We start from the raw sequence: 18,735 nt of genomic DNA, 5'->3' as shown, positions 1-18,735 counted from the left end.
CTTTGTCCACCTCCCCAGCCCTCTCCCTCCCCACCTCCCTTTTCACTCTCTCTCCGCTCGCCAAAAAAAAGAAAATACTTGGCAAAAGTTTACAGACCGAAATGAGATCACCGCCTTCCCTTCCAGCAGAGGAGTCCAATCGCATCCGTCATCCCAGGCCGGGACGCAGCACCGGGCAGGCCGGGTCTGGAAGCCTCCCAGGCTGCAAAGAATCTGGGGTATCCTAACAAGAACAGCCAGGGCATCTCGATGTGGATAGCTCTTGGAAGCTTGAACAAAAGATGGATGTTTTTTCGAAAACGGCGCTAAACATGAAGTAGGAGGGAAACAACTACAGCAATAAAAACAACTCCTTTAACCAATAAGAGAAGAGCTCTGTGAGAATGAGGAGATCAGTTGGCCTAGGCAGTAGGACAACGGTGTTTTCAGTGACCTATCAAACACCGCCAACGTGCGACGGGCACAGACTCGCCTTGTTCATGGGCTGGGACGAGCACGGTGATGGAAGCTGCGCCCCGCAGCCTGCCCCTCCGACGCAAAACAAACCGTCCTCAGTGCCACCACTGTCGACTGTTGTTACAGTATGTTTGTCTGCCCCAACACCCCAGCCAGAAGTCGTTTACTGTACTGTGTGACTCTTAGTACGGAAGAGGGTAGACCTCCTAGCCTGTCACAGCTAGCAAGCCAAGAGTCGAAGGTTTTCTTGTCACTAAATCCATGCACTCATTAACTTGCTTAAGGCACTGTGCAACCATTCCGACTCATTAGAGACACTCTCTGTAGTTAATGTTAAACCACAAAGAGGAGGTGCTGGCAGACCTGAACGCACAAGACACACACACATATGCCACACACACACACAGACAGACACACCCCATGCACACATACGGGAACCCGCAAACACACTCGCAAACAGTCCCACTCACACAAAATCTCTCTCTGGCACGCACGCAGTTGCACGTGAGGATAGGTGAAAGAGAGTGCAATGCTACGAGCGGCGCTGGGCCCCGGGGCTGTTGGGGAGGTGTTTATGTGTGGGGGGCAGCAGGCCTGGGCGGAGCAGGGGGGGGGGGGGGACGGACGACTTCTCTGGGCTGGGGGCTCTGGATGGTTACGCTGCTCCTGCTGCTGGTTCTGGGGCTTTGTTTGCCTTTGCGCTTCCTCTGCGCAGGGACTAATGGAGCTGTCTTAACATGTGAGCGGAACACAGCACAGCAGAGCCAATATCCACCCCCCCCCCCCCCCCACCGCCACCTCCTCCCAGCTCCCCGGAGAGAGGAACGAGGCAGGCTTCTCGGAGTGGCGGGGTTTGGGCTCTGAACCCGTCGGCCCAGTGGACCAACGTGGCCAAAGGCACGGCACCGTTTTTTTTCCACGGTCCACGGTTCCCCCGCGCGCGAGCACTCTTAGTTCTAATAATAGCCCCAATGTTTGTATCGCCGAGAACACGGTGGAGCGAAAGGAAAAGGGACTCCGAAGCATAGACGGTCTCAACTCCTTTTTGGAATGAGCGCATCGTTTCCTTTGACTGATGCCATGCAACGGGGGTTTGTTTGACCCGGGTGTGGGGGGTCTGGGGGGTTTGGGGGCGGCGGGGGGGGGGGGGGGGTTACATACTGTTCTAAGTTTGGAGTTGAGAAACTCCAGCTGCCCTCCGCCCCTCTCCCTCCATCCCTCCATCCTCCTCTTTCCCCCTCACCCTTCTATCCTCCCTCCCTCTCTCACTCCTTCGCCTGCTCTCTAAGACTGTCCCACAGTCTAAACACACCTGACTTGTAAATATTCTTTATTGCATCCGTAACGTAAACGCTCCCAGCGCGGGACCACTTTTCCCACACTCTGCCCCAGGCTCCAAGCCCCAGGCCCCAGGCCCCAGGCCCCAGGCTCCAGGCCCCAGGCTCCAGCCCTGCGACTCTAAACAAGCCGGGAGTCCTGCGAGACACAGGCATCTGACTGACGTAACCGTTGGTGGAGGGGGGGTGGAGGGGGGTGGGAGGGCGGGGGTCTTACACGGGACTCAAAGGGCCCAGCGCCACCCACACACCAGAAGCCCCGTCCTCGACACCATGGTCCCTGGTCTAAATCGGGGGTATCATGACATCATGGATCCAATCGTAGACCTGTGTTGCTTGGCCAGACAAAACACTCCGTCCACTAACTATAAATGCCCGTTAGGAGCTTGTGGGTTCAGAGGACCCAGATGGCTGGTGGAAGGGAGAGGGCCAGCGCACAGCCCTGGTTAGTTTGATAACCAAGGACCACCTGTGGTTGTCTCACTAGGCTGTTTGAGAACAATGTATTGTATATTGTGTTAAATTCAGAGATGGGGTTCAAGTTGCAAAGTTGTTTGTTTTCAGTCTTGTGCTGTTGTTAGGTCAGTGGTCTCTGACTGTTGTGACCTCAGAGCAATAGGTTATTATATCCTAAGTCTTTTTTTGTGCGTAGCTTTCTTTGTTTGAGAGAGTGTCTTCAAGGAGCAGCTGTCCTTCTGACCTCAGATAACCCGTTATCTTCTTCCAGCATTTGATAACATTTGCCTGACACATTTCAAGTGACCCCAAAACAAACATTGACTTTTCATTCATGAAATGGAAACCCTTCAGTCACTTCAAAAGGAAAGTGGGTCAACAGATAAATATTGTCTCAGTGCTCTGCTTGGCTGCACTTGGACGAAAGCCACATTCAGGCCTCGGTCAATCAACAATCAAATGAGACCACATTCCACTTCAGGGGCACCTCGCACAGCCGAGCTGGCGTGAGAGCCTGCCGAACACACTTTCCTGACACTGACGACAAAAAGGGTACAAGAAATATGATCTATCGAAAATAAATAGAGACCGTTCTGGAACTTTTCACCAAGGCTCACATATCTTGTCACAGTTTCTCTTCTGTGGACCGAGGTTGAGGGAGTTTGACAGACTGTGTTGTAGTCTGGCAAGAGCGATTGAAAGACCACAAACCATGTCTTCCGTAACGGACAGACATAATATAAAGTCGTAACTAGCTGTCGATGCAGTTCAACATCAACCAACGCTGGTTGGTTACGTCACGTAAAAATCACTGCCGTTTGTTTTGCTTCCAAAATTGTGTGAAGGGGATCTATCAAACCAGACTTAGTTGGGAACAAAGCAGCATTCCGAGACTGTTTCCCTGGGGACCCTGTTCAACGCAACCCCCCCACCCCACAACCACAACCACTGGCTCCACAGCCAGATTCCAAGTTCTGGGTCGGAAGATAGCAGGCCGCATTCCTCCCCAAAGCGAGCGGCCCAGTCCAGGCGCATGCTCCACATTCGCCTGCTGTGGAAAACACATAAACAGCATTTGAGGTGAGAGTTACTCGTCCCTACGCACGCAGTGTCCTCAGGTCGTGGCCATGGAGAAGGGAGGCGCTTTCCCAGGGTTTGTGTGTGTGTGTGTACGTGTGTGTGTGTGGTGTGTGTGCTCTGCTACGCCTGGCTTCACAACAGGGACGGGAGGACAGACACGACAGGGCGTTAAATGCCTGCAGTTAAAACAAACTATCATCAACACGGCTCCCAGGTGCTCAAATCACTGGCTGAAACAATTCATCTCCTCCATTTAATCACTACCTCCCATTTGTCAACTCAGAGACAGGGCACCCCTATCCTGCCACCAGCAGTTACTCTCGCAATCTCGGCCCATCTCGACTTAAGGCTGGTTCTCAGACATTTCAGATGACAAATCGCTTCGTTCTGGTTTTGAATCTGTGCGGGGTTCGCGTGTGTATTTTCTCCCCCTCGAGCAGGGCTCTAACACCATTCCTTTTGGCATGCCAAGGCTTCGCCCAGCCAGTGCGAGTGGGTGGCGAGGTCATCCTCAAGCCGGTGTGGGGGGGGGGGGGGGGAGGTTGTGGAGGAACTCTGTGTCCTGTGCTGGGTACGCGTCACAGCCATCTCCATGAGCTTGTCAGCTGACCTCAGTGTGATGTGGTTCACAGCAGAGAAGCTGGATCTTTAGAGCAGTGCAGCATATTGTTTATTGTATATGTATTGTATATTGTTTTAATCGTTGTATAAATGTGAATAAACAAACAAACAAACAGCAGTGTAGGGGGTACCGGAGATGTACAGTGTGTGGTCCAGCTGGTTCATTGATCCCCCCCACCCCAAAAAAATCACAGTGTGCAGGAACAAACCAGCCCCAAATGATTTCTGACTAGAAATCGGACAAGAACAGGGTGCATGTCATTTTAAATCACAATCACGCATCGAAAAGAAAACCCCAAATGACAAAAAGGTGTTTTCACGTTTTTATTCAACAAATCTCCGACATCCCTTGTCAACGCATTCGGTGAATGAAAACCCCGAGAAAATACTCAACTCAACGCAGTGAGCCCCAAAAGGTACAGGGAGTGGGAAACGCACCCTTAAAAAAGCCAGGCTACATTTTGTGTTCAGACTAAACATTTGTCATCTGTTCCGTTTTATGTGAAAGAATGCTTTGTTCTCGGCTTGATGCTTATTTTACAACTCACAGGAGCACTTGCATAGCGCTTTGCCTTAAACCCTCCACCTCTCCGGATCAAATATCACTTCAAAAAATAACACATTGCTCACAGAAAGTACACATGTATAATTCACTTCCAAGTAAAGGGCTTTCGGTACATTCGGAGGCGAAAAATAAGACAGCACATGGACGTGTATTATCAAAACCTTTCTTGTACGTTTCTAGGACAATGTGAGCTATGTGAGGCCAAGTTTGAGGCCTCAGACTAGAATTCTATTGTGCAGACCTGGGGAATTAAGGCAGGTGGTTGTTTCTTGGTGTCTGGGCAGCTTTTGGCTATGGTAACACAATGGGTCCTTGAGCGGACGATTCGGGCCTGTGTTATTTCAGATTGTGGAGTTCTCTGGCTGATATATTATGGTTGGGAAGTATTTGGTCTGTGTCTGGGGTGGAGTAGAGTCTAGGGTCCTGCTCCTATAACTTCTTATAAGGGGCCCCTCCCATTCTCAAGTTGAACACAGATCTGACATCATTTGATAGGCGTAAGTACAGTAGCGCATTCCTTGGTTTAAACTATTACTCTTTCTGGAAAATCACAGAAATTCTCAATTTGAAGTCCTGAGTTTGGATATGGAGTGGCCGTGTTTGGGTTCCTGGGGTCTGTCCAAGCTCCAGCCTGTCTCAGAGCTCTGGTTTCCCCCCCGTGGGAGGGCCCCCAGAGGCCCCGGCCCCCTCACCGTCAGCGGGGGGGCTGGAGGCGCTGAGGGCCTCCCTCTTGGACTGGAAGGCCAGCGAGGCAGAGTTGATGCAGTAGCGTTTCCCCGTCGGCCGGGGCCCGTCGTCAAACAGGTGTCCCAGGTGCGCGCCGCACTGCGACACAGAAGGAGAGTTAACCCAAACTGGCAACCCAGGTCCAAGCCTGAAACCCATTCGGCATTGGCTTTGGGGCTTCAGTGGGTGAGAGGAGTGAGAAGGGAGGAAGACAGCTCACCTGGCTGCAGGTGGTCTCCACCCTGTGCATCCCATAGGAGAAGTCATCCGTCACGGTGACGGACTCCTCTTTGATCAGGTCGAAGAAGGAGGGCCAACCTGGAACGTTGAGAAGATACTGGATAAAATACCGGTGTTTTCAATACCTTCAGCACTTTAATACGGGTTAGCCCTCGTTTCCAAACTGGTAAAAAGGGGTGGGGTTACGTGGAGGGGGAGGAGCTTGTGTTAAAAGAGGTGGACTGGGTAAACGTAGTCTGCTGAGCTGCTCGTCTCCGACTTGTGATGCTCGGCCTATCCAGCTGGACGCCTGTGCAGCTCTGAGGAAATGTGTGTTGGCTCTATTTTTAGAGCGTCTGCTGTGACTGATTATATCTTTGTATTGCACGATCAGATGGCGCTCGACTTGTACGCGTTTCAGTTGGAATGCTGAAAGCCTTTGTCTGTATGAGATTGGGTGGGTGTGTGTGTGCGCGCGCGCGTGTATGAGTGAGAAGGAGAGAGAGAGAGAGAGAGAGAGAGAGAGAGAGTGGGAGAGGGAGAGGGGGAGAAGCGAGAGAGGCCAGAGAGAAAGAGAGGATTCCCCCACCATTCCTTGGCTTCATCCCCAATTCCTCAGCAGCCGCCAGTCTGCGGGACAAGTTTCTCTTTATCTCAGGCTGCCAAGCCTGGCCTGAGCGTTTATTTTTATAGTTCCTTCCAGCTAGACGCTCAGTTTTCCCCCCCTCAGACTTCCCTTTCATTTCTTAAGGAGACCCCAGCCTACCTCATAATTGAGGAGTGGTGTAGAACAGGCAGACTATTAAACTGAAAACACAGTTCAATGAGCTGGGAATCTGAGGATGTTTAGTAAGCTGTGTTTGTCGGGTCGAGAGGAGAGTGCCCCATGTTGAATTAGAATATCGATGGCCTTTCATACTGAGTCTTAAAAGGTATATGAATTGACAAGACAGATAACAGGTCTGAATCCCCTTGTATGTCGCTTTGGATAAAAGTGATACTTTTATATTATATAGACTATTGCCCTTATGTATTGTGACGCATAGCAACATTGCAACACAGTGAAATAGCAACATTGTGAATGTTATTTCAGAAAGACTAAGAAAAAGAGAATGTATCCTGTCGAAACGGAATGGTACAGGATGTCGTTTTCAAACAGCAAAAGCAGACCAAAATAAAACTTGTCAAATGTAATCTACTGGATTGGCTATATTTCTATCACTTGCTGTCTCGGTCTATGTCTGTCTCTCTCTCCCCCCCCTCTCTCTCCCTCTTCCCCTCCCTCCCTCCCTCCCTCCCTCCCTCCCTCCCTCCCTCCCTCCCTCCCTCCCTCCCTCCCTCTCCCTCTCCCTCTCCCTCTCCCTCTCTCCTCCCCTCTCCCTCTCCCTCTCCCTCTCCCTCTCCCTCTCCCTCTCCCTCTCCCTCTCCCTCTCCCTCTCTCCCTCTCCCTCCCTCCCTCCCTCCCTCCCTCTCTCCCTCTCTCCCTCTCTCCCTCTCTCCCTCTCTCCCTCTCTCCCTCTCTCTCTCTCTCTCTCTCTCTCTCTCTCTATCTGCTTTTCCATGAGCTGTTCATGTGGAGGCTTTCTGTCCCATAAAAGCGCTGAGGCCCTGCTGTCCCTCCATGGGTGGTCCTGTGAAGGGCTCCCTAGGTAGGTCGGGGGCCTGTCTCGCTCTGTCACAGGAAAAGAGGTATCACTCTGCCCGCAGCCAACCACGGCCCGAGGCTCCCGCTCTCGTTTCCAGTGCAGACGGCCTTTAAAAGGAGCCATCACGTGCAGCCAGCCCCCCAGCCCCCCCCCCCCCCCCCCCCTCCATTATTGAGTTATTGAAGACAGAAAAAGTCCACAGTGTGAAAGGCTCATGATTTCGTCCTGTGGCACATGGATAGACAACACGAGTGCGAGGCACAAGGCGAGAAATGTAACGTACGTTTGATTCTCAGCCGTCGAAAAGGATTAGAGCCTTACGCTCATCCTAACCCGAGACAGAGAGGTTCAACTGAGCGCACCACGACGCCGAAAAGACACCCCTCATCAGATGCTTCTCTCTGCTAGCTTCATTTGAACCCAAAGCGATACGTCCAATGATTTGTAAATCACAGGGGGGGGGAGGAGGAGGGGGAGGAGATGAACAAAAACACACAGTTTACACCCCCCTCTTTCATCCTATACGTTTACCCAGAGTTCAAAAACCAGCAGCACGTTACCGGTTCATTGCTAAATAACACCATACTGGCAACTCCTCTCCACAACACAGACATGAGACCCGGATGGACCATGTGTAGAATACCAACTCAGGCTTGACACAAGCTCTCAGAGAGCGAGGGATGGGAGGAGAGAGATGGAGAGAACAAGGCGGGGCAGGGGAGATTGGAGGAAATTGGAGGTTTGAGGGTTGAGAGGAGTCAGGACATGCGGGCGGGATTCGGACCTCATCTGCCACATACGTGTAGCAGTCTGAAAATGCACACCGTGGCACAAAGGCGGCATATGAAGATAGCATCCTCAGATAGTGGATGAGGGCCAGATCAGGGGAGAGGGGAAGTTATACAGCAGGTCTGGGCTGAGGGAAGGCCCACTGTGGGGAGATCCTATCTGTGGTCAAACAGAAGCTCTGGGGGCTGGACCTGCAGTCCCCTGTGGTAGACCAAGCATAACACCGCTCCCTCCCTCCCCCCCCCTCCCTACCTCAACCTCCCCGTCCCCCCTCCCTCCCTCCACCTCCCAACCCACCCCCCGCCAAAAAAAAAAAACTCCCTCTCTGGCCCTCCATCCCAGTTTGGGAGGGGAGGTTGGCTTCAACTACAAAGCCCTGAGAATCCACTCAAACACAGGAAATTCTCCCGGGGGAATAGAAGAATCCTATGACTCAGACCAGGAGAATCCCAGTGGATGGTTACCACAGTGATCTGATGGTGCTTTATCGCCAGGCCAGTGCCCCTGTGAGCACAGCACAGTGTTGGGGGAGATCTAACAAAACAGGAAGTTGAGTATATAAGAGCCCTGGTTGTGGCGTGAGGCAGCAGGCAGCAAACTGGACTGGATTTCCCAGCCTCCATCCGCTGCCTGGACCTGACTGGAGTTGGAGGGTGAGGACAAAAGTGCTGTCTGACAAGTGCTGTCAGATCAAGGTCCAGATGTTCTGATTACAGGCTGCAAAGACTTTTCTCTTCTTGATGTGTATTTATATCGATGGGAGATGAACACATCTCTAAAAATAAAATGACGATGAAAAAAAATGTGTCTCACAAAAAAAATGTTTTGGCCATAGCCTCAGGGTTGAGTCAGAGTGCCTCTCTGTCTCCCCCTGTAGTCTTCCTCATGACCTTCCTCAATAGACACGCTCCCATGTCACACTGGACGGTGAAAGACAAGTGTAGAGAGCTGAGGAGGATCACACAGACCAGATCAGTTTTACCTTGAATACAGTATGCTCACTTTTTTATGGAACCACCCTGACCGTAAAAGTTTACATTCATCATATTTCTCCAGTGACATCATAGTCCGACGTTACATTAAAGTATGCCCTAATTGCCCCAAAAGACAAGTAGTGTCCAAACCCCCGGCAATTAAAAAGAAACGGAATTCCTGAGGATTAGACGTGACAGAACCCACATGTTTACTGGCAATAAATTCATCACAGAATCCCAGATAGCGTTCATTAAAACGACTTTGTGGAAATATTTTAATCTCCTTAAGTCGTCCAGTTATTTTACATTGGGGGGGTGTAATTCACTAAGATGAATGGCCCCAAAGCCCTCTCTGGACTTGTTTCTTAGAAGCTATTAGACCGATGATGGTGAGCACACTCGTGGAGGTGTAGGTCAAGTTCTGGATTCCTTGGTGTGAGAGAGAACAGATAAAGGAGCTTGCGAGAACTCTGCTCTCTAATTTTCAGCTCATGTTGATGTCTGACCTTGCTTGGAAGCTTCGCACTGCACCGTGTGACGTTGTGCGGAACAGGCAGTATTGCCTTTATAGGAGCGTTTGTGTGTGTGTTGAACGGTCAGACTCAAAGCGCGGTGTTGCCTTGACGTCGGACGTTCCGCGGTTCTCAATGTGTGTGAGATGATCTCACTGTGTAAAAATCTTATTTAAACATACCTGACCCGGAGTCAAATTTCTTGTCTGACCTGCAAAAGACAGAAAATAGATGATTTGTTGAAAAATGTCATCGTGCTCATACGTTTTTTTTTGTATTTTATTTTAGAGGTTTGTAGAAAGCAGGCTGTGTCAGTGAGTGTTACAAAAGTCTCCTCTCACAAGTCTTTAAACACCCGCTTTACAGCAAGAGCGCCCCCCCTCCCCTTCCCCCACGCTTTCTCTACCAGTACACAATAAGCAGGCACTCGGGGTCCTCTGAGAGCGTAATAAGGGGGGCTTCCCGCCCCCCCTCGCTTGTGGGAACACTGTGCCTGAGATACCGACTAACTCTCGGCTGTAAATTCAGCCTCCTTTGAAGCTCTCCATCGAGCTGTGGGAAAATGGCGACCTGGTAATCGCTGCCAAGACGAGTCTGACGTGCTGTCAGGTAGCATTAACCTTAGCGGGTGTCTGTCAGGCGGGCCGTGGTCGGGCCGGGCTGCGCCGCGTGGAGACCTCTCTTGAACCAATTAGAGAGAGAGAGAGAGAGAGAGAGAGAGAGAGAGAGAGAGATAGAGAGAGACTGGGGAGGGGGACAGTGGCTCTGACTGAACAGGCTGGGGCTACTCTGGTAGCCATGTGCATGTCTGCACACACACACACTCACATACACACACACAGGTCAGAGTGAGACGGGGCAGGTGGGGTGGGGGTCCGAGTGGATTGCTATTTGGTTGCGTACGTGCGCGTGATTTGTGATGTCGTCGCCCCGAAGCGCAGCCGCACACGCACGGCGGATCTGAAACTTACGTGAACAGAGGTGAGCCGCACACGACGCAGGCGTAGGTGCCCTCCTCCTTGTTGTCGGTCAGCTCTCCTCTGAAGGCGCTGGGGAGAGAGAGGGCCGGACAGTTAACCTCTCGCCTCCGAACCACAGGTCACAAACACCTCGGGATTCACGACCCATTTGTACATGAAACAGCTGTACACAGTTGGGTCACTGTGACAAGAGGAAGTCAGTTACAGACAGGTACACCTGGAGCTTTGCAAAGGTTGTGTGTCTAAAAGTACAGTGGCCGTCGGGGATGAATATGGGCTTCTGGGCAACACAGTCAGGGTTGAGGCTGAGGCCGAGGCTGAGGCTGAGGCTAGAGCCACAGTGCCTCGTGCTGGCCAGAGAAAGGAACACCTTGGGCTCCTCGGCTTCACTCCCTCTCTGAGGGCCTTGTGTCTGAGCCTGAACCACGACACAGGGATGGTTTTGCGGAGCATTTTTGACATTCCTCCCGCAAATGAGACGTTAAATACTTTCCCCACGTGTGTACCACCGAGGAGGAGACGGAGGAGAAGAAGGGATCGACAAAGTCACTGAGTTCCTTCCTATTTTCAGCAAATTCTTTTTTGTGTGTGTGTGGGGGGGGGGGGGGGGGTGATTGTGCGGACACTATCTGCCTCACGGCAGTGGCCAGGCCTCAAGAACAGGTCATCCTGGCTTTATGATCAGTCTGACAGTGGAATGTGTGTGCGTCAAGAAAAAAGAATTTAGCCTCGCACATGGAGCAGCCTCAGAGGCCAACTAGCGTGGTGCGCTGGGGAGAAACGAGGAAGGACGTCTCCAAATAATGTCCCATTGAGAAATCCTCCAAAAGTCACCGCTATTCAGCGGCACACGCATGATGTCACGGGCTGTTTACAAGTTTTTATTCTATGCCAGTTGCCATGTGTGAAAAAACTTTTTTTACCTTGTTTTCAATCTTCATCTAAGGGGACACTCGTGTGTGTGTGTTTGTGTGTGTCCTGCTGCCTTTACCTCTCAGTGCCTTTCTCCTGAGTGACGTGGAACTGCATGGGCGTCAGGCGTTTCCTCAGGTCCTCCTGAGAGAACGACACTGGCCAGGTCTTCTTGGTACGGCATGTTCCTGCAGGAGAGGGAGGGAGGGAGGGAGGGAGGGAGGGAGGGAGGGAGGGAGGGAGGGAGGGAGGGAGGGAGGGAGGGAGGGAGGGAGGGAGGGAGGGAGGGAGGGAGGGAGGGAGGGAGGGAGGGAGGGAGGGAGGGAGGGAGGGAGGGAGGGAGGGAGGGAGGGAGGGAGGGAGGGAGGGAGGGAGATTCAGTGTTTCAGTCCCGCTGCTCTGACTGGGAGCAGGAGGGTTGGGGGGAGGGGGTAGAGAGGAGAGGTGCATCGTTTCCCCCTCCTGTCCCACCAAAACCCAGCCCTGTAACGGGTAGTTTACCCCACACAGCAAAAGCCAGTCACCCACTCAGGCTCATCAGCAACAACATGTGGATGGGCTTGACTACATCTGGTGTCTCTGTGTATGCAGGGAGGGTCCATTTGTGCTACAGCCAAAGCATGTCACTGGGCAGACTACAAATCACCTTCCTATAGGATATCTGTGTAATAACATACCAACCACGATTCAAGTTCCTATAGGCTTTTTGTGTCACAACATACTGTCCACTGTATTTTTAACCCCTTTTCTAACCAGGTAGCCTGCTTGAAAGGAGTTATTGTGGGATGGTTATGTACAGGGATGGTTATGGCAAATACTAAATAAGTAACAGAACAAATATTTGTAAATGTCAGTGTTCAATGTTTAAAATGTTGTCCTACATGTGGCTTTCCACAGTTCCATAGCTTGATTGATTTTCTCTTCCACCAGACCTAATAAAGGATACACATCAATGTCATAGACAGTAAGGTCTTCATTAAAATGACTAACCTAGCTTCTTATAGACATGTAGGCCTATTAAAGGATATCTACACGCCAGGTGGAAGTATTTTTGTTCCTAATATAGAATGTACAGACATAGTACGGCAGCCAATTGTGAAGGCAGTATGGGGGGGGGGGGGGGGGGGGGGCTGGATTGGGCCAATGCCATCTGTATGCCATTTACCTAAGGGGATACGACTGCAGTCTTAAATTACAGGGAATTGGATTGCAATTTCCTAGCATTGTGCGCTTTTGCCGTCACTTTCCCTCTCCGCTGTCCTCCATTGATCGCTCCGGCTTTCTTCATCAAGGAAATCACGGATGAGACAATATTTCTGTACTGACTGCGGCCATATTGGGGGTTTTTTCCACAGGACGGGACTTTCCCCAGCGCGGACCCTGCCGTTGAGGTCGTTGGCTGGGTTTAGGGTAAGACGGGGGTGGGGGCTCTCTCTTCTCATGTCGACTATGTGGAGAATTCTACCCCCCTCCCTCCCGAAAAAGATTGAAACCATGTGAATGGAGTAAATAATGGGAACTTTAAAGGGCTCACCGGTGAATGGACTCCATTGATGCCCTAGCTCCGTCCCCTGGGTAGAACGTTACTTTTGACACACGAGGGTCTGGAATGGGAGGGGTAGGGGAGTTGACTTGTTCAAGACTTGTGTGTGTGTGTTGGGGGGGTCAATGGAATGAAGCTGGGTTACAGACCTAGCTTCATGTTCAACTGGCCTGATACACTCTCAGATTCTCTTACATTTCAGAAGAGAGCGCCGAAATAAACTTCCCTTTGTCTTTGGAGAACTCCTGAAGCAAAGTTTCGCAGAGATGCTTCTGGAATGTGCCCTGTGCCATACTCTGCAAATGATGTGGCTTTGGTGCACTCAGGGGTCACCCTCCAAATTAGCACCATTTTTTTCCGACATCCTGGATTTTCAACCTCAAGTGTAAATATTGTTTCCCAATTGTAAGCAAGGTTTGTTCTTCGCTACCCCCTTTTGCTTGTTTGAACTTGTCAAACGTATGGATTTCCTTCCTTGACCCTGGTTTTCTCCTCCCCCTTGCTTTAAAGCCGTTCTCCTGCCCCAATCAGCTATTCTTCGGAGACATACCAAGTCGAGGCATTTCATCGATGACTGTGAACATAACCTAAAGCGTTAAAGCCCATCAAGCTCATTAAAAGAACCGAATGAGAATGGCAGGGAACATCCAAATTAACCTCGGAAAGGTCTCTGTTTCTGTGCTAGAGGGCCATAGACCCTACACATGACCGTTAGCAGCAGTGAAGCGGTGTCTGGGGATGTGATGCTTTCTGGACATCTGTCTCTAGATCCAAACTCTTCTCGTTAAGAGTGAACAGTTTCGATTAAATCAGTGTTAAGGAACACACACGGTGCATGCAAGCTTGAAGAGAGGCAGGCAGTGAGCTACTGGTTAAGTTCATGAGCAACTGAAAGAGCAGTCCAGGCTGGAAAGAGAGAAAGCATGGTAGAATCGGTGAGACGGCTTACCCTCCACAGAAAAACACACTTTACACCCAAACACATTTCTCATTGTTCAAGTTTTTGTCCGTGTCGTTTTCGTTTGGTTGTCACCTCAGACCACTTAGTGGGGAGTGTGTTTTTCTGCCATAGACAACATCACACGCATCGACCCCCTTCGTGAACCCACACACAGACACACGCGCGGTGGGGGGGGGGGGGGGGCAGCAGTGTGTTAGAGCGCAGAAGAAGGGCTCAGAGCAAGGGGCACAGCAGGCACACACAGCACCCAGTCCACCTGAGGGGAGGCCGCAAGGCCGCAGAGCCACAGGCTGGCTCTTGGATATCAGGTGCAGCAGGTTAAACCCAGACATGGCTGCTGACGCTGTTGCCGATGAGGACGATGAGGACGATGATGACGATGATGACGATGCTGGAGAGGGAGAGAGAGGGGGACAGAGGGAGGAACGCGCGCCCCGTGACTGCCCACGCTACAACCCTTCCAGGGACGGGCTACGCTGGCTCAGACTGAAAGAGGGGGGTGGGGGGGGGGGCAGGTCGAGGAAGAGAAACAACAACAACATGGATCAAACATGTTAAAAGGTTAGAAGACACAGACAGTACAGGGGCCACCTTTGGCCCCGGGTCTGGAACCGCTCTTTCATGCAGGGACAGTGTTGACAATGGTTATCTTACAAGAGGAGAAAATCGACGGGCAAAAAAAAAAGCGTAGAGTCACAAATGACAGGAGAGGAGACTTGACTTGTAACCGTGTTCCAGAATGTGAAGGAAAGCTATGTCTTTTTTTCAGACAATGATCAGGAGAGATACTGAAAAGTGACGAGTGAAAGGCTAACCCTGCGTTTGGATTTCGGAGACAAATATTCCAAGAAGTGCAGCGTGTTGTGCGTGGCTGTCTTTGTACCGTGTGCACGTCGCAGCCAATCACAGCCGACCTGAGGTGAGTGAATGATACTGCGATTGAAACATCCAGACATGGTCCAGCCAGCCATGGTCATGACTTGACACAAGCTGAAAGGCTTTGGCGTAAGACCGACACTACTGGTGGCTGCCCCTTTTCACAACAGTGGCTGTAGCACAGATACCTGGATGTGATAGGAGCTACACTACCCCAACTACCCCCCGCCCACCCCTGCCCTCCCTCGCCCCGGATAAAATCCATCAGTCTAGGGAGGTCTGAGGGAGGGTTAGCTTAGCTTAAAAGTGATTCACTTACACATTGGCTCCCAGAATCTTCTCAACGTTCTAAGGTTATGTCAGTCTGATATAAATCAATACATACAAACATCAACAGACCTCCTCAGTCTGGAGCCATTCCTGGAACTCCGTCTCAGAAGCTACTGAAAGCATCGCTATACTAGAATGATGCCCCCCACCCCTCCCCCTACCACTAGTCCTGCTGGGTGGGTCTGGCAGTGGGAGGTGGTGGTTACTCTACCTAGCAGCGTGGCAGGCAGATTGAGGCGCGGGGCCGCAGCCATGGGGGGGATCCTGCCCTGCCTGAGGGCCAGGCGAAGGGCCGCGCAGCCCGCACGTCTGAGCAGGACAGCCATGGCACACACTCACTCACTCACAGAGAGAGAGACAGAGAGAGAGAGACAGAGAGAGAGAGAGTGGGAAGGATTGGGCTAGGAGAGACAGAGAGTGGAGGAAGGGAGAATCAGTTTGTGGCCCCTGCGTGTGCGTGTGTGCGTGTGTGCGTGAATGCTGCACGTGTGAGACAACTGGTGAGAAACGGAGCGAGTGTGTGTGAGAAAGTGTGAGTGTTTTGGTGTGGATTTGAGGTCACTGTGGATTTTGGACGACTACAGAGCAGTCAGTCTGACAGAAGGAAGTTGAGAGTATGGTGTGAGCCCCATCTAGAGGGGAATCTGGTGATATTAGCAAGTGGTGTATCAGGGCTGTGAAAAAGAGAGAGAGAGAGAGAGAGAGAGAGAGAGAGAGAGAGAGAGAGAGAGAGAGAGAGAGAGAGAGAAACTAGGACAGAAAGAGACAGTGAAAACAGAAAGAAAGAAAGAAAGAAAGAAAGAAAGAAAGAAAGAAAGAAAGAAAGAAAGAAAGAAAGAAAGAAAGAAAGAAAGAAAGAAAGAAAGAAAGAAAGAAAGAAAGAAAGAAAGAAAGAAAGAAAGAAAGAAAGAAAGAAAGGGAGGGAGGAATAGAACTCCAGAGAGGTTAGTACAAGTAGCCATGAAATATTTTAGATAAAATAATTGATTACTGCCTGTTGTATTATTATTTTGTGATAGAACTTGAAATTGTAATTATGCACTATGCTGTTTATGCTGCCCTCATTATATATAATATAATCCAAATACATTGATCTAAGTGATCCATTAGAGTAGCTAAGCTCACATTGCTCTCCTGAATTTGCCAATTCAACTGTATATGAACGTTAGCAGATTGCAGTTCCAAAACCAAACACAGGGTGGCACACCAAACGGATCTAATTTCAGACTCCAACCAGCGAGGAGAAGAATCCATGTTAAGGGCCACTGGGTCAAAAAAGAAACTGAGCGAATAGTATAGTCGTGTCAAAATAACCAAAAAGGGTTCTGACTATTAAAAGAAATAACGCACCTGATTCAAATGAATGGTCGTTAACAGGCTTCCACATAACTACATAACGAGCCATTCATTTGAATCAGGTGTGTTGGAGCAGGGAAACATCAAAAACTTGCAGGACAGGGGGTCCCTGAGGACCAGGGTTGAAGACCTCTGCTATATACAGTATGTATCTCAAAGTTGATGCTGCTCCTAGTTAGTCTGGTTGGATTAGACCAACCAGACCAGGCCAGAACAGCTTCTACTAAGTTATACTGCAGCCTCCAGACTTTCAGACCTGTCCTATCCATCTATGCAGTTGATCCAGTTAGTTGGGTCACATTCTTTGCTCATTGACCTATGAGGGTAATATTAATATGTATGCAGCAGATAAGGCTCGGACAATATACTCTTCTGGGTCTGAGGACACACAATTGATCAGCTCACACAGGGAACATAATACATAGCACATAATTGCAAGAGAGGGCGAGCAATGTTGGTCTTTCAGGGTAAAACACATGAATGCACTATCAACCCTGTTAAGTATATTGGGATTTGTAGTTTTTTGAGCCACACTAGTGTGTATGAGGTTGCATATAGTCCTATACTTCTCACTAGAATTCAAACTATACTTTTGATGAAATGAGTGAACTCTTTTTTTTTGCCAGCTGGGAAAAGTAGGCTTTGTCTATGTAAGTGAATGTGTGATCAACACGTTTAGCATGCTGACTGCTTCAGACCTTATATAGCCATTATCCTGACTGCTCTAAAGTGGCTCTGACTAAGAATAAACTGAAGAAAAAAAAACATTACTCTATAGACAAATCCCTTATCCCCAAGCAAAAGCTTGAGTTTTTCTCATCCAAAACATACTAGAATTCTACTATACTACCAGATACTGATGTTAGGGTTCTGGTAATAGAAATTGTAGAATGAGTTGATTGATAGCAAACCTTTCCAAAAAGAGATCAAACTCCAATTTATATGGATGAGCTGTAGTTAAGCATGCCACAAGCTATTTAGCATGGCAAAGGACTTAAGTATTTTGATGCAGTGGCAGCATTTGAGCTTGGCACAGCAGGCAGTGCCTATTGTGCAAAGTTGCCTTTGTCAAAGACACAATGAACAATAACTGCTCTAAGAGTGGCTAACCAGAAGCCTCTTATGGGTCACTATAGGATGAGCTGTCACTCAATGGCTGAGACTAATAACCACCATAGCCTGCCACACTTCTGTGTGTGTGTGTGTGTGTGTGCGTGACTAAATGTCATGTGTGCAATATAATAATATTTTGTAATCCAAGAACACTTAAGAGTTGATGGTTTAGAGTGGTTAGTGGATATGGGGTTAAAAGTGGACAGATGAAAGAAGAGGTTACATTTTGTCTCTTGGGTTGTGGTACGTAGTTATTAATCATATTTGTATTAATGTTGCACGTGTTAAAGTTATGTACACTATTGGCCCTATCGTTTTTTTCAAGGTAGCATATAAAAAGCTTGGTCATGGTCTGATGCACTAACACGTATATTGTATTCCTGATTGTATTTATGATAATGATATTACCAAATTTGAGACAAAAAAATACTTATATAACGTCCGAGCTATGTAGCACAGCACTTCACTATAAACCCGTGATGGTACTAGCTTTATTGTCGTCTCCGGTGACACAGACGTGTAAGTTGCAAAAGTATCAAATGACAGGATACCGCTTCCAGTGACAATATTCGACAGTAACCCACCTAGCGAAGTCAAAGACAGTCAGTAATAGTAACAAATTGAATTGGCTATAAGGAACGCATGTCATTGAATACCATTGACTGCAACCATTTATCGCCCATGACAATGACATGTTTGTTTTTGCCATTGATGGTGGTTGTTGAACACCCTCGGACAGCTACGGAAAGCTCTGGCAACATCATCGTTCACCATTTTCTATCCTAAACAGATATCCTTATAGCTAACAATTGTATTGATTGCGCTCTGTTGGCCTACCTGTAAAAAGCAGCAGTGGTATGGTAACGTAGATAGAGAAATTACAAACGGACAGGCAGTCAGTCCCGTGTCGGCGCATTTACTGACAACACAAGCGAGCCCAGCACTGAACTGTGTGTGTACTTCTTAGGTAATGACGAGTGCATTATGGGAGATTCCGCTGCCCAAGCAATCTCCAAATATGAGCAAGATGCGAGTTGGGTTTCTGTCTCATTCTGTTGGACCATGCCGCCAACTAATCTTTGAAGCTGCCCACAATTTACACGTGAATATGCATTTTATAATGTTGCAGATGTGAATATGATAGCTAATGTAGACTTGTCTGTCATGCGACTGAGCCTGGCAGTGTATTTAATCGTGCGTCACTTGGAACGAGTCCAAAGTAGCCCCCATGGGCAGGACATTTGTAAATAATTTCCTGTCATCTCGTTATTTTTTTGTTAACC

The 18,735-nt window shown here is 49.5% G+C and overlaps 1 protein-coding gene across 3 annotated transcripts; it reads right to left on the bottom strand.

Moving 5' to 3' along the window:
* Positions 1 to 4,260: 4,260 nt before the first annotated feature.
* Positions 4,261 to 18,438, bottom strand: msrb3 (methionine sulfoxide reductase B3). Of its 3 annotated transcripts, none has more exons than XM_084701212.1 (7): positions 18,290 to 18,425; positions 14,034 to 14,263; positions 11,353 to 11,461; positions 10,353 to 10,430; positions 9,564 to 9,592; positions 5,462 to 5,559; positions 4,261 to 5,340 (listed from the first exon to the last, which is right to left on the bottom strand). In XM_084701212.1, exons 2-7 carry the CDS (start codon positions 14,107 to 14,109, stop codon positions 5,152 to 5,154), a joined length of 579 nt encoding a protein of 192 aa, XP_084557338.1. In that variant the 5' UTR covers positions 14,110 to 14,263; positions 18,290 to 18,425; the 3' UTR covers positions 4,261 to 5,151. The 3 variants fall into 3 exon arrangements, with proteins under 3 accessions (XP_084557338.1, XP_084557336.1, XP_084557337.1); XM_084701210.1 differs by lacking the exon at positions 14,034 to 14,263 and adding an exon at positions 15,195 to 15,657 and having other exon boundaries at positions 18,290 to 18,405; XM_084701211.1 differs by lacking the exon at positions 14,034 to 14,263 and having other exon boundaries at positions 18,290 to 18,438.
* Positions 18,439 to 18,735: the final 297 nt, after the last annotated feature.

Source organism: Hypomesus nipponensis, chromosome 7, assembly GCF_054491055.1.
Source record: "Hypomesus nipponensis isolate SF chromosome 7, ASM5449105v1, whole genome shotgun sequence".
Taxonomy (NCBI): Eukaryota; Metazoa; Chordata; class Actinopteri; order Osmeriformes; family Osmeridae; genus Hypomesus; species Hypomesus nipponensis.
Note: the sequence above shows the minus strand (reverse complement) of the source record. Positions and strands in the feature narration are given on the sequence as shown.

Excerpts from the sequence above, each read along its gene's own strand:
- msrb3 (XM_084701210.1), bottom strand. The coding sequence starts at position 15,309 with ATGGCTGTCCTGCTCAGACGTGCGGGCTGCGCGGCCCTTCGCCTGGCC. Across the intron at positions 11,462-15,194 it reads TCTGCCTGCCACGCTGCTAG|GAACATGCCGTACCAAGAAG; the intron begins GTAGAGTAACCA and ends CCTCTCCTGCAG. Across the intron at positions 5,560-9,563 it reads GAAATTTGACTCCGGGTCAG|GTTGGCCCTCCTTCTTCGAC; the intron begins GTATGTTTAAAT and ends TCAACGTTCCAG.